This window comes from Elephas maximus, chromosome 2 (assembly GCF_024166365.1).
Source record: "Elephas maximus indicus isolate mEleMax1 chromosome 2, mEleMax1 primary haplotype, whole genome shotgun sequence".
In the NCBI taxonomy this organism is placed as follows: Eukaryota; Metazoa; Chordata; class Mammalia; order Proboscidea; family Elephantidae; genus Elephas; species Elephas maximus.
Genome location: NC_064820.1, coordinates 67,188,165 through 67,201,575, shown reverse-complemented (window position 1 = coordinate 67,201,575; position 13,411 = coordinate 67,188,165). Strand labels below are relative to the sequence as shown.

Genomic DNA, 13,411 nt, shown 5'->3' with positions numbered 1-13,411 from the left:
ATAATGTTAGCTGGCAGGAGATGAGAATGAAGATCAATTAATAACAAAAACCTTAGACTGTTACTGTTGACCACGTGGGCCTCTGCCAAAGACTAGAAGTCATCTTTGGATCACAGAATAAACAGAAAAGCAGGTTATGTTTATGGAACAGAAATGATCATTACCTTGTATCACAAGCCACAGTAAAGTTCAACCAGAGGCCTGGTTGAGTTGGTCTCATGAGTAAAATTCTGTACATCAATGATTATATTTTTATGTCTTAATTGAGCATTTAAAAATTCAAGATACAAGAATTTTTTCTGAGCTATTTATAAAGCTTATGTTAATCTGTTTTAAAAATTAACCAAAGTCTTTCCCTAAAATTAGCTTTTTTTTTTTTACAAGGTAACTATTTTAGTAATATTTGCTATGACGTGGTCCATAAGAAAATCTATCATTGGAAAGATGAATATTTTACTACAACTGAAGAACTAGAGCATGTTTGAGAACGCTTGATAACACTAATGGGGTAGTGCCTCAAACAGAAATAATTAAGAGATAGCAATTATTATTCTTAGATCAGTCTTGAAGACTGAATAATAGTGGTATCAAAACATCCTATTAAAGAACCTTTTAGTCTCTAAATGGAAAGATAAACTAAAAGGATAACTAGATGTTGCTACATGTAGCACTGCCACCTGCTAGCACAGAGCTAAAGCCAGAGTATGAAATAACACTTCCCTTTAAAAGTCACTGTGAAATTTTTATGAACTCATTTTTGTGGGGCAAGAAAAAATAACCAGACAAATCTCATTCAAACGTGAGGTATCTTCGGAAAATTTAATTGAGACCATATTTTCTTTCTCTTGCTGAAAACATCATATATTTTCATACATTTTGGGTTCCACAGCTTACAAAGGGGCAGTGGGTTTCCCGCAGTGTTACATACTGTACCCAACTTTCTATCGAAAGATTAGACATTTTGCAACCTGGCTTTTGAATATTTCCTAAAAAATGCTTCAAAGGTTCCTTACAACAAATGGCAAGTAAAACAAAGTAAGGCTTCATTTTCTCCTCTTCCCCCTTTTTGGTACTGTGTGTTGGAGGAATACGGAAGGAAGACTAGTCGCGTCTGTGTTGGTGCCCTGATGAACCTGGCATGTTTCTGCCTTTTAAGTTCAGCCCCAATCTGGGAGCTGCTGCTGGGTCCTCTGAGGTCCAGCCATGCCATGGAGGCCCTGGCACATGAATGAACCTGAGCCAGGAGAGTACAGAGCAGCCTGTCACAGTCATGTCACAGCACAGTCAGGTGGCAGGCTGCCTGGCTCTTCTCGGTGCTCACAGGGCTGCTGACCTTCAAGAGTAACAAAGTCACTAGGACCAAACCATGACCAGAGGTCTCCCACCTGAGACTGCAGTACCACAGGTTCACTTTTGCAGGCCTTACAATATGCACTTAAAGACTAAATGTAGTTACTGAAAAAGGAACCAGAAAAAAACCCTAATTCCCATATCAAATTACTATAATGAAAATTAAAAGCACTTGTCTGATAAAACATGTTTTCTAGGTCTGATGAAAACAACTCCCTTGCAAGATAATCCTAGTAATGTGTACTTCTCACTATTTATATATTTTTGCCTGGTGCACAAATTTCTTTAACTGCATCATCTGAACAGCTTTGCCATTTTTCAAACCTATAGTTTCATTAGCTTAAAAAAAGGAAAAGGCAGCCAAATGTAACTAGTTTTGGTTGCAAAAATCTCTGACATTAACATTCATCTTCTCAAGTGTTAAGAGTACATGATTAAAAGATAAACAGTTTCTTCTCTTAACAGGAAACTAAGCAGCTACTGTCATCAAACGTATCTCTAGCAAACGCAGGGCCCCTCATAAATATAAAATTAAATTCTTTTGAGGAATCGGTTTGCGATTTTAGTTATGTGGCATTTTACATTTATTTCTTGAATTTTGTAGTAAAAAAAATGTATGGTCTTTGTTTATTTTCGAACACAAGTGATTTCTCCATCATCTCAGCAGGCTCTCATGTACAGATGGCAGGCTGGGTTATTCGGCTTGTTTCAGAAAGGAGAGGCAGTCACAATTCCGTCATGTGCTCTTAGAATCCCTGCAAAAACTCCTGTAGCTCGGTGACGATCTCTGTGTCCACTGTTTCCATGAGGGACTGGAAGCCTTGTTCTCCCAGTAACTCCTGCTGTGCCTTGAGCTTCTCGTAGATGAACTGCTGCAGTGACACCGTGTGCACGGGGTCCTTCAGGGCCAGCTGTGGGACACAGGGAGAAGCCAAAATGGGTCAAAGACAGCAAAACACATCATTCTCATGGGACTTACTAAAATTCTTTGTAATCCCTTCTGCAATAACAAAACTGCTCTTGCCTCCCTTCTTACAAAGGATCCTAAAATAGTCTCATGGTGGAAAAGTTCGTAAAAAAAAAAAAAATTTCATTCAGTTAGTCTAACCTCAGCTCTCTAAGGTCCTCTGAACCTAAGTTGCTACCATTAGCCCAATTTCTCAAGAGCTGAGGGCTCATCCATTTAAAGCCTCAAATCCTGGTAGAAAGCACTCCGCCAGGAATATAACATGCTGAGGAGCACTCAGACACAGTTGTCTAGGGCTACTGCTAGGGAGCTCAGACACTCAGCGATGTGGCAACTCCGTGATGCCCTTGGGACTGCTATCAAGTTTTTTCCCATGGTGTATGCCAATTTAAAAGGTATGAGAGCTTCTGGCTTCCCACATTGTTGTTACCATTGGTATTATTATGTTTAAAATACTTCAAAATGTAACAACTGAAAAACAACACATTGCTTTAAGCTGCATTTCTCTCATTATGAATAAGCTGAACATCTAGCAAGGCTTTATTTTAAGTGCATGAGTTTCTGTCTGCACAGAAATCTTTCTTAGTGATGATCAATTTTGTGCTAAGTAGACGAAGCAGCTGAATCACCTCTGCAGTCGGAGTGATACAGACACGTTTTAAAATAATGATTACAGATGGACAATGTAACTGAAAGGCAGGGACACAGATGCTGTGAATTTGAAATATGCGAAACCCAATATGTGACCATTCCAAGCTACATGATAAATCCAAGGCAAGGACAATTTCAATACTCATTTCCCTAGAAGATGGGTAGGAGAAAGAATATGAAGAACTGTACACATGAAGGTCTGCAACCACAAGTCTGAAGATACCATTCTAGAAAACGCATCGAACTTGATGATGGACATTTTATTTGTTCTCTTAAAGCAACATGCAATAATGTTCAATATTATTTTAATTACTACCAAATAGACTTCTTACTAAAATAGATGCAGACTTTGTTGAAACATCATGCAAATGAATTTAAAATTATCTGTAACTAAAACTATCTGCTCAATATGAATGAAAAGCAGCTGAGCTTGAAATTGGTGTTCAGCAAGTCAGTCTAACTAAATAAAGCTTCAGAGTGTGGTTTAAATGCTTTGTTTCAATTTGCTATAAGAAACTGTGAACAGTTAACAGTTACCACACTTCCATGCCTTAGTTTCCAATAGATAAATTAAAAGGAAAAGTATTAACATAGTAGAACCCACCAGGACTGCATAACACAATAACAGTGTTATATCAAACAATGGAGGAAACTAAGCAATCATGAAAAGATTAAAAGCAATAATCTCTTTTGGAAGGAGAGTTCTGGAGGAGAGAAGGAAGAAGGCAGATACAGCATCTCCAACTGCATACCTTAAAGGGTATTTTTTTTTTTTTTTAAAGCACATTTTCTAGCCAAAAACACACCTGTTTACAAATAAATGTCTATTTTGGCATATGGCAGACACTCATTATAAGTAGATATTTGTATCTTCTTTTCAAGAGATATTATGTGAAACAGATTGAGTAAATGATTCACTAGTGCAGAACCAATACTGTGCTTCCACTAAAAACTCAAATACCATTTCTTGAATGTACCCATAACTCCCACTGCCTTCGAGTCGATTCCGACTCTTGAATGTAGTAGTGCCTATAACCAAAAACAAAACCAAACTAAACCCACTGCTGTTAAGTAGATTTTGACTCATAGCGGCCCTGTAGGACTGAGCAGAAATCCCCCATAGGGTTTCCCAGGAGTATCCGATGGATTTGAACTGCCAACCTTTTGGTTAGCAGCCAAACTCTTAACCACTATGCCACCAGGGTTTCCAATAGTGCCTACAGTCACCATAATTAAGAGACAATGAGAAGTCAATCACTGATAGCCTTTTCAAAAAACTATTACCTTTACGTAAATACCATCCACCTGATTTAAATTATCTGATTTAAAGTAAAAAAAAAAAAAAAAACAGAAAGATCATCATTGAAGGAAACTGTACAAAGGGTACCCTATAGGTTCTCTATTATTTTTTACAACTACATGTGAATCTACAATTACCTCTACATAAAAAGTTCAGTAAAAAGTATTTTCACGTAACTTGTGGAATCACCTATGGCAATGTCACCTACCAACTCCTTGGGACATCAGAGGTACCTGATTCTGGAACTTGGAACAGGAGAGAACAACATAAGCTGACCTCCTGCCTTGTCATGCCTCCTGAGTGCACACCCCATCACCAAATTGGGAGTTGTGGAGGTCAGATTCCTAGAGTCACCTCATTATACATGCCCCCAAATGACTCTGTGTGACTTTGATGTTACGTCCATCTACCTCAAAATTGCATTTAACAACTAAATCATATCACACCTACCCCAATTTCCATTCTAGTTCTGACAGGAATACTTAGGAATGTTTTGTCCCAATTAATCATTTGTAGAAGTATCTAATTCCCTTTCCTTTTTCCAGATACTTTTTATACTGATTTTATACTCAGCAACCTTACTGTAGTTGTTTATCAGTTCTAACAGGTTTTGTGTGTGTGTGAGTTTCTTAGGATTTTCTATAAAGAGGACCGTGTCATCTATGAATAAAGACAGTTTTACTTCTCCTTTTCCAGTTTGGGTGCTTTTTATTTCATTTTCTTGCCTGACTACACTGGCTAGAACCTCACTATGTTGACTATTAAGAGGCAAGAGCAGACCTGCTTCCTTGTTCTCAATCTTAGGGAGAAAGCATTCTGTCTTTCACCATTAAGTAGGATGTTTGCTGTAGGTTTTTTGTAAGTGCCAGCGTAAGGAAGTTCCCTTGTGTTCCAAGTTTTGTTCTGTTTGTTTTTAATCATGAATGGGTATTAGATTTTGTCAAATGCTTTTTATATCTGCTTCTATATTAAGACGATCATGTGGTTTTGTCCTTTATCCTATTAATATGTAACATGAATTGATTTGCAGATGCTAAACTAGCCTTGTATTCCTGGGATACACTCCACTTGGTCATGATGCATATGTTGTTGGATTTGGTTTGCTAGTATTGTGTTGGGGATTTATTAATCTATATTTATGAGCCATATTGGTCTCTAGTCTCTCTTTCTGTTAATAACATTTGTCTGGTTCTGGTATTAGGGTCATACCAGCACCATATAATGAGTTGGGAAGTGTTCTACCCTCCTCTATTTTCTGGAAGAGTTTGGAGTTTGGGGACTACTGATATTAATTCTTTAAATGCTTCATAAATTCACCATGGAAGCCATCTGGGTTTCAGTATTGTTTTATGAAAAGATTTTTAATTACTAATACAATTTATTTATATTCTTTCAAATATAAATGTATCTAAATAAAAAAATTTGGCAAACAAAAAATCTAGTGTGTTCCTTATAGATTTGTTTTTAAAATTTTTCAAGAGTTAATATTTTGGTTATTCTTAGTAAAGAAAGCGATCTAATGCTACCCCCCCATACTCCATTGAATTTTTCTAGATTTTATACAATCACAGTATGTGTTAAGTACACAATTATCAGGACTATATGTATATTCCAGAAACAGACAAGTACACAATTCTGTAAAAGAGGATGATAAAGGTAGAATAATACACTTTTTTTATAAGCTTACCAATTTGATGGTATTTGGGGCAGTAATACATAAGATTCCTGCCACATAGAACTATCTAGAATGACTCCTATGATTTTCCAGATCTTACCTTGCAGTAAAGAGACCAACTATTTTCTGGGTTCAGTTTGTGTCTGTGAAACCATACATGTATGTTCACAATACACTAATGATTGTCAAGTTATATGTACGCTGGGGTAGAGGGATCAAAGTTACCTATCAGTTTCAAACTATATACAGTTTACTTTGTCCCTGACTCAGAAGGTTACACATTCCAAGCAATGGGATGCACCACATGTATAGTTTTTAAAAGCCACGGTGATTCTGCAGTCCCTCCTCCAACCCACTCTGAGAACCACTGTTCGATAGTGAAATCAGAGTGTCATGGGTTTCCCCCTGGTGTTCCTAAGATGCAGAGAAAAGTAATTCCACCCATCTAAAAAGAAATAACCACTACCCTTCTTTGCAGGGCTTCAAACCAGTTCAAACCCCTGCTGAGAATTTGCATTTCTACCCCAGATATACTGAATCAGAATCTGCAGCTTAACAAGATCCCCAGGTGATTCTTATGTACAATAAATTTTGAGGACCGCTGTTCTACTAGTGGTTCTCAGAATTGGGCCCTAACTAGCATTATTAGCACCACCCGGGTACTTGTTAGAAACAAATTTCTCGGCAGGGGTTTGAATTGGAATGAATGGGTTTGAAGCCCTGCTTCTTTGGAAATGAATATTCATCTCCAGCATCTTCAACCTTCTCACCTTTTCTGGTATGGTATTCCCTTTCATCGAGCAACTAAAGGTGGTTCCATATTATTTCTAAAGTCTGTTATATCAAATCCAGCATTCTGCCTAAAGTTCTCCCTTCTACCACAATGTATCATCATAGATGCACAGTTCCTGGGTACACCAATCATAGCAAGACAGTAGTTCCACAGGACTGATGGTATACAGAAGCCAACTTTTAATTCACTGTAATGTCTTTTTTTGTTGTTGTTGTTTAATGTCTATTTTGGCATTTGACAGACATTCATTAAAAGTAGCTCTTAGTATCTTCTTTTCAAGAAATCTTATGTGAATTGGATTGAGTAAATGATTCGTCAGCGTTCTTCATGCATAGCAACATGTCACACTCCAGAGAGCTAAGTAATCTGGCAACCTCAACCACCAAGAATACACTGGCAAGGGAGAGGGGGGACTGAGCAATTTCCAAAGGTCTTTGAACAACAAAAATAGCTTTTGTGACAACCATGTGCCAGAATTCACACAGATTATTCACAGCAGAACCTTACAAAATCAGAAATTGCTTATTCTTCGCTCACACATTTCTAACAAGTGTGATTATCTTGTCTAATCTAGTTTCTAGTTCAGAGTTGCTTAAATGCACAAATTTGAGAAGATTAAAAACAAGCAGAAACAAAGACAACAATGTGAAAGATCAGCTGATAATGTGTGGCATTAATGGAAGAGAAAGAAAACTATTAAAAATGGAACCATGCTACATGCAATGTGCGGTGTTCTGGACTAAGTCCTGGAACTAAGAGCATTAACAGGAAAACTGGTAAAATCTGAATGAAGTCTACAGTTAAGAGTAGTCTATCCATGTTGTTTTCTTAGTATAAATGTACCATGGTAATATAAGACGTTGACATCAGGGAAACTGGGTAGAGGGGCACGTGGGAACTCTCTGTACTACCTCTGTTACTTTTCTCTAAATCTAAAACTATTCAAAAAATAAAATGTTCCTTTAAAAAAAATGGACTCAGGGACTCAAAAAGCATCCTTCTGTGGCCATTGGGTGTGGGGAAAAGCTCCCCCCGACATCTCAATTAGCTTAAACAAAGTTCAGCTGAAGACTTTCAGAGCAGCTAGTGTGGCAATTTCATTTTGGAGATGAGAAAAACTGATGTCCCTAGGTATTTAAGGTGTATGTTTTCAAGTTAATGACATCCGAAGAACTAGAATACAGATACCCAAATTCCTAGTTCTGTTCTCTTTCCATTACTTCTCTATGCCTCCCTTTTCACCTGCACCCTCCAAGGAAGTATGTGATAATTTAAGACATATTTCCATTAAAATGGCTTAGATAAAATCAGGAACCTTTACAAGCATTAGTCACTAGCAAAAACTACCCCCAGAATTTCTGACTCTAGGATAATGCCAGATAAATTAGGTGTTAATATAACCAGCCTGACACACTTCAAAAGTCCATACACTGGATTTTAATGAGCAAGTAGTTCAGTATTCCTTGGTTTTAAAATTAATACTCTAAAGACAGAACAGTTCCTGTTGAACTGTGTATCAGGTCCCTCTGCTGGTAATTACAGTCTTTTTATGTATGCTTCAATTTATAAGGTAGTTAGTCTTTAAAGTTGATGCAAGATTTTAGCTCCTATGGTTCTACTTATCAGGATGTGTATTTCTCGGTCGTTGGGATTTTCATCCCTTGAAACAAGTTTTCCACTGCATCATTTTACCGCATGAATCAGCAATTTCAGCCAGCAGGAGTTCTGTGGTGCTGATCTTTCCTTTTCCTCAAGGTATGTGGCATATCATATTACTCACTGAAGCCTCCATATACCCTATGATAACTTTTCAGCAATTACTTACTGTAAAGTTATTTGATATGGAATTTTGCTAGAATTTTCCCCCCCTAAAAAAAATGCAGAATAGCTTTGTGAGAAAATAATGTACTTTTTTTTTTTTATGGAGCTTGGCAGGTTATGTATAAACACACTAGCTATGCAACAAGCCAAAAATTTTAAAGGCAGATTTGTCTAAGACAATATGCTTAACCATGTGGTCTTCAAAAATTCCTTAGCATGATCAAAAGTGTTGATTTTAAAATTCCCTTCTCTTCTGACCTCTAATTGTTTCAGTGCAGGTAACTGCCATTTTCTAAAATACATGTATCTGTTGGATACAGACTGTCCTGACTCTGGCTTAATGAAGAGTATGAGCCCTGCAAGTGCCAAAATTCTCCAACATCCAAAAGTTCAATGCCCTTCTGATTTTGGTACATTTACTAAACTGTAACCACATGCAGGGCATGTGCTAGGCACAGGCTAGGCCCGTCATATATATGATCTCATTGAAAATTCACAATAAAGATGAAGGAAGAGAGAGAACCTCCACAAATCTCCCCCAAAGCCCTTATATAGAACATGGTTCTCACTCTCAGCAGCACACTGGGAATCACTTAGAGAGCTTTAAAAACGCTGATGTCTAAGTCCCACTCCTAGAGATTCTTATTTAACTGTACTGCGGTACCAGGATTTTTAAAAGCTCCCCAGGTGATCCTGATGTACATACAAGAGTGGAAACCACTGTTACAGAAAAATTGGGGGGGGAAATATTTTGAGAACTGAGATTGCCAATGAGCCCAATAAAACCTCTAAGGACATTTTCACATTCCTTAAGATAAAATACAGGCAACAGACTAAATAAAACATACGTCATTAAGAAAGTCTTAATCTACAGACCTCAAATTCAAATAAAAAGACCAGACTTAATGGTCTGGCTGAGGCTAGAGGAACCCCAGAAGACATGGCCTCCGGACACTCTGTTAACCTAGAACTAAAATCATTCCCGAAGTCAACTCTTCAAACAAAGATTAGACTGGACTATAAAATAATACTCATGAAGAGTATGCTTCTTAGTTCAAGTAGATGCTTGAGACTAAACGGGCAGCTCCTGTCCAGAGGCGAGATGAGAAGGCAGGAAGGGACAGGAGTTGGGTGAATGGACACGGAAACCCGGGGTGAAAAGGGGGAGTGTGCTGTCACATTATAGGGATTGCAACTAGGGTTGCATAGCAATATGCATATAAATTTTTGTATGAGAAATTAACTTGAGCTGTAAACTTTCACCTGAAGCACAATAAAAAAAAAAAACAAAAAAACTTAATCTAGTAATTATAAACACTACGAACTTGGTCCCCGTTAACCACTACTTATTTGCTAGAACATTCAGGCTTCCTTCCCCCTGCAGTCTCACAGAGGCTTCCTTCCCCCTGCAGTCTCACAGGGGCTTCCTTCCCCCTGCAGTCTCACAGAGGCTTCCTTCCCCCTGCAGTCTCACAGGGGCTTCCTTCCCCCTGCAGTCTCACAGAGGCTTCCTTCCCCCTGCAGTCTCACAGAGGCTTCCTTCCTCCCGCAGTCTCACAGGGGCATTTTGGAGTTAGTTCTGCTGTGTCCCGTGCATACTAAGCAGTGTTGCTGGCATTTTTTTTTTTTCCCCTCCCAATTCTGTGACTTCTCCAAAATCTAGAAGTTTAATATCCTTCTAATTTTGGTTTTTAAGTCCACAGTTTCAGAGGAACTCAAAGTCTCAGGGTAAATAAGATTCAGACTCGTGAGGGATTTTAATTTAGCCTGTTTTTTCTAACTAGCTTTTTTTTATTCTGGGGTTTTTGGGTTTTATTGCTGGTATATAAAAAGCAACATAGATTTATATATTTGTTGTTTAACTGGCTACCTAATTAAACTCTTAGTAGCTGATCTGTTGATTTTCCTGAAATCTTCTGGCCTAAATGGTCATTTCCACAACTAATGAGTTTTTTCTAATTGTGGTAAATATTAGGTAATAAAACATTTGCCATTTCTACAGTCTTCACATGTACAGTTCAGTGACATTATGTTCATCACGTTTACACAGCTAATGGCTTTCTTCTCTTCTTTGCCCATACTTAACCCTGTACTTGCATGCATTTATTCTTTTTTTTTCTTTTCATCACATTGGCTTTAAATTCCACATGACAGCTGCTCACCAAACCCCTTTACTCTTCTTCCTGGACAAATGGATAGACCATATTTCCTAGCCAACAGGAGATGTGAGCAGAAATGGTATGTACTACTTCCCAGCACAATTTTCTTTCCCTGTCTTCAGCTAGACAGAAGTCAAGCGTTGGTGGCATACCCACCACTACCCTTCCCTTTCTGCACATTATATGAGCAAGAAATAAACTATTACAGTAAGCTGAGATTCCAGGCATCTATTACAGAAGATAGCATTTACAACATTCACTATTCAGTGGTTTGTTGTTAGTTTCAAATAGATGATATTTTAAGTCATATTAAAGACATTTTATTCCTACTTCAGTAAGAAATTTTATCAGGATTAAAAACTGAATTTAATTCTACAGAAATTTGCTAATAGCAAATAGGTATTTTTTTTTTCGTACTTTTATAAATAAAAACCATCTACAATTTTATTTTTTCTACTTTGTTCTTTTCCTTTTGGTTCTGTTATTTGAATTAGAATAACAGAGTAAAATAGATCAAAAGATCTCCAGTTTTCTAGGCTCTAAAATAGCTGAACTAGCATAATATTTAACTCTTCCTTAAAATTCAACAGTACAACAGAAAGGAGGGGAATAAGGAAGGAGGGAAGGAAGGATGGACAAGGTGCTGCTGAAAGGATTTACTTATTAAAATTAAATTCAACTCAGTAAAACCACTCAAAATGAGCAAACAGGCAACATAACTGAAAGGAGGACATCTTAAAACATTTCTTCCATGGTTATAAGTCTATTGATGCTTTCTACCTAGTCCGAAGTCAATTTTTTATAATTTATATTTTACTAGAAAAGTGCACATTAGACCAGATTTTTAAAACCTAGTAACCTTTTTAGTAACCTAGAGTTGCACATATAATCCCTGAAATTATATTGTAAACTTTCTTATTCCTAATATTGTGTATTTATAGTCACTTCCCCACTCCTTGACTTAAACTGCTAGGTTTTTATATTTTGTTGACATTTTAAAAAAATTCTTATGCTTGTTCATCAATTTTAGTAATTTTTTTCCTTTAATTCACTTTCTAAATTAAAGTCTTACAGTTTATAAATATCCTCAAGGTTGACTTTTTTCTTTTTCTTGCTTCTTGAAATGAATTTATCTTTGTTATTTCTTGTTTAACAATTAAATTATTTAAGGTTATATTTCTTTGAGTTATATCCAATACTTTTATTTGTAATAATCTTACTGTCTCATATGTTACCTAGTTCAAAATTGCAAGTCTCCTCTTTAAAATACTTTTAAAAACTTTTAAGTGACTGACAGTTTTCTCAACACTTTTTTCTGTTTTTATTGCACAGTGGACAGAGAATATGATCTAAACTATTGCTACTGTGGGAAATTTGAGGTTTTCTTTGTGACCCTAGAATAAGTTCAGTTTTTGTAAATGTTTCATGAACATTTAGCAAATGTATATTCTATTTGTATGGTAGAATTCTTATATAACACGTAACTTTTATAAAATACACTGCTGTTTGAGATGACTCTTTTCATGTCTTAAGAAAACATTTTCTTCCAGAAACCAATTTTGACAGTAATTTAAGGGCTGTCCTGATTCAGTTTTTAGCAATGGTAACTCCTTTACCTTACTTAGCATAAAAAAAAAAAACCTTTAATTTATTACTAAATTAATCAGTAATAGGAAGCTGATCTCCTCACATCCAGCTTACACTCATTAAAGTAAAATGATTATAAAACTACACTCCAACAAATTTGAAAACCTAGAGGAAATGGACAAACTTCTAGAAATATACTCCCTAACCAAACTAACACATACTGATGTTGAAAATCTGAACAGACCCATAACAAGAGACTGAAAAGATAATTTAAAAACAAAAAACTTCCAACAACAACAACGACAAAAGACCCAGCCCAGATGGCATCACTGGAGAATTCTACCAAACAGTCAGAGAAGAGCTTACACCAGTACTAATCAAACTATTTCAGAACATAGAAAGGAAGGGATACTTCTGAATTCATTCTAAGACGCCAGCATAACCTCAATGCCAAAACCAGGCAAAGACACCACAAAATAAGAAAATTACAGACCAGTATCTCTTATGAATATAGATGTAAAAATTCTCAACAAAATTCTAGTCAATAGAATTCAGCATCAAAAAAAAAAAAAACCCATACACCATGACTAATGGGATTGCTACCAGGTATGCAAGGATGGTTCAACATTAGAAAATCAATCAACATAATCCACTACATAGATACAAGAACCACATGATCATCTCAATTGATGCAGAAAACCATACCCACTGCCATCAAGTTGATTCCAACTCACAGCGACCCTAAACGACAGAGTAGAACTGCCCCATAGGGTTTCCAAGGAGCACCTGGCAGATTCGAACTGCTGACCTTTTGGTCTGCAGCCGCAGCTGTTAACCACTATGCCACCATGGTTTCCAATGCACAAAAGGCATTCAACAAAGTCTAACACCCATTCCTGATAAAAACTCAATAAGAAATTCCTCAACATAATAAAGGGCCATTTATACAAAACCAACAGCCAACATCATTCTTAACGGTAAGAGGCTGAAAACATTCCCGTTGAGAACAGGAACAGACAAGGACGCCCTTTATTACCACTGCTATTTAACATTGTGCTGGAAATCCTAGCTAGGGTGGTAAGGCAAGATAAAGAAATAAAGGGCATTC

General features: G+C 36.9%; 1 protein-coding gene across 1 annotated transcript in view; it reads right to left on the bottom strand.

The window, feature by feature from the left end:
• Positions 1 to 805: 805 nt before the first annotated feature.
• IPO11 (importin 11) overlaps positions 806 to 13,411 on the bottom strand; it is a 244,644-nt gene continuing 232,038 nt past the window's right edge. Inside the window, exon 30 of the mRNA XM_049864207.1 lies at positions 806 to 2,261. Coding sequence (XP_049720164.1) covers positions 2,097 to 2,261 — 165 coding nt within the window. The 3' untranslated portion in view covers positions 806 to 2,096. The remainder of the gene's footprint in view (positions 2,262 to 13,411) is intronic.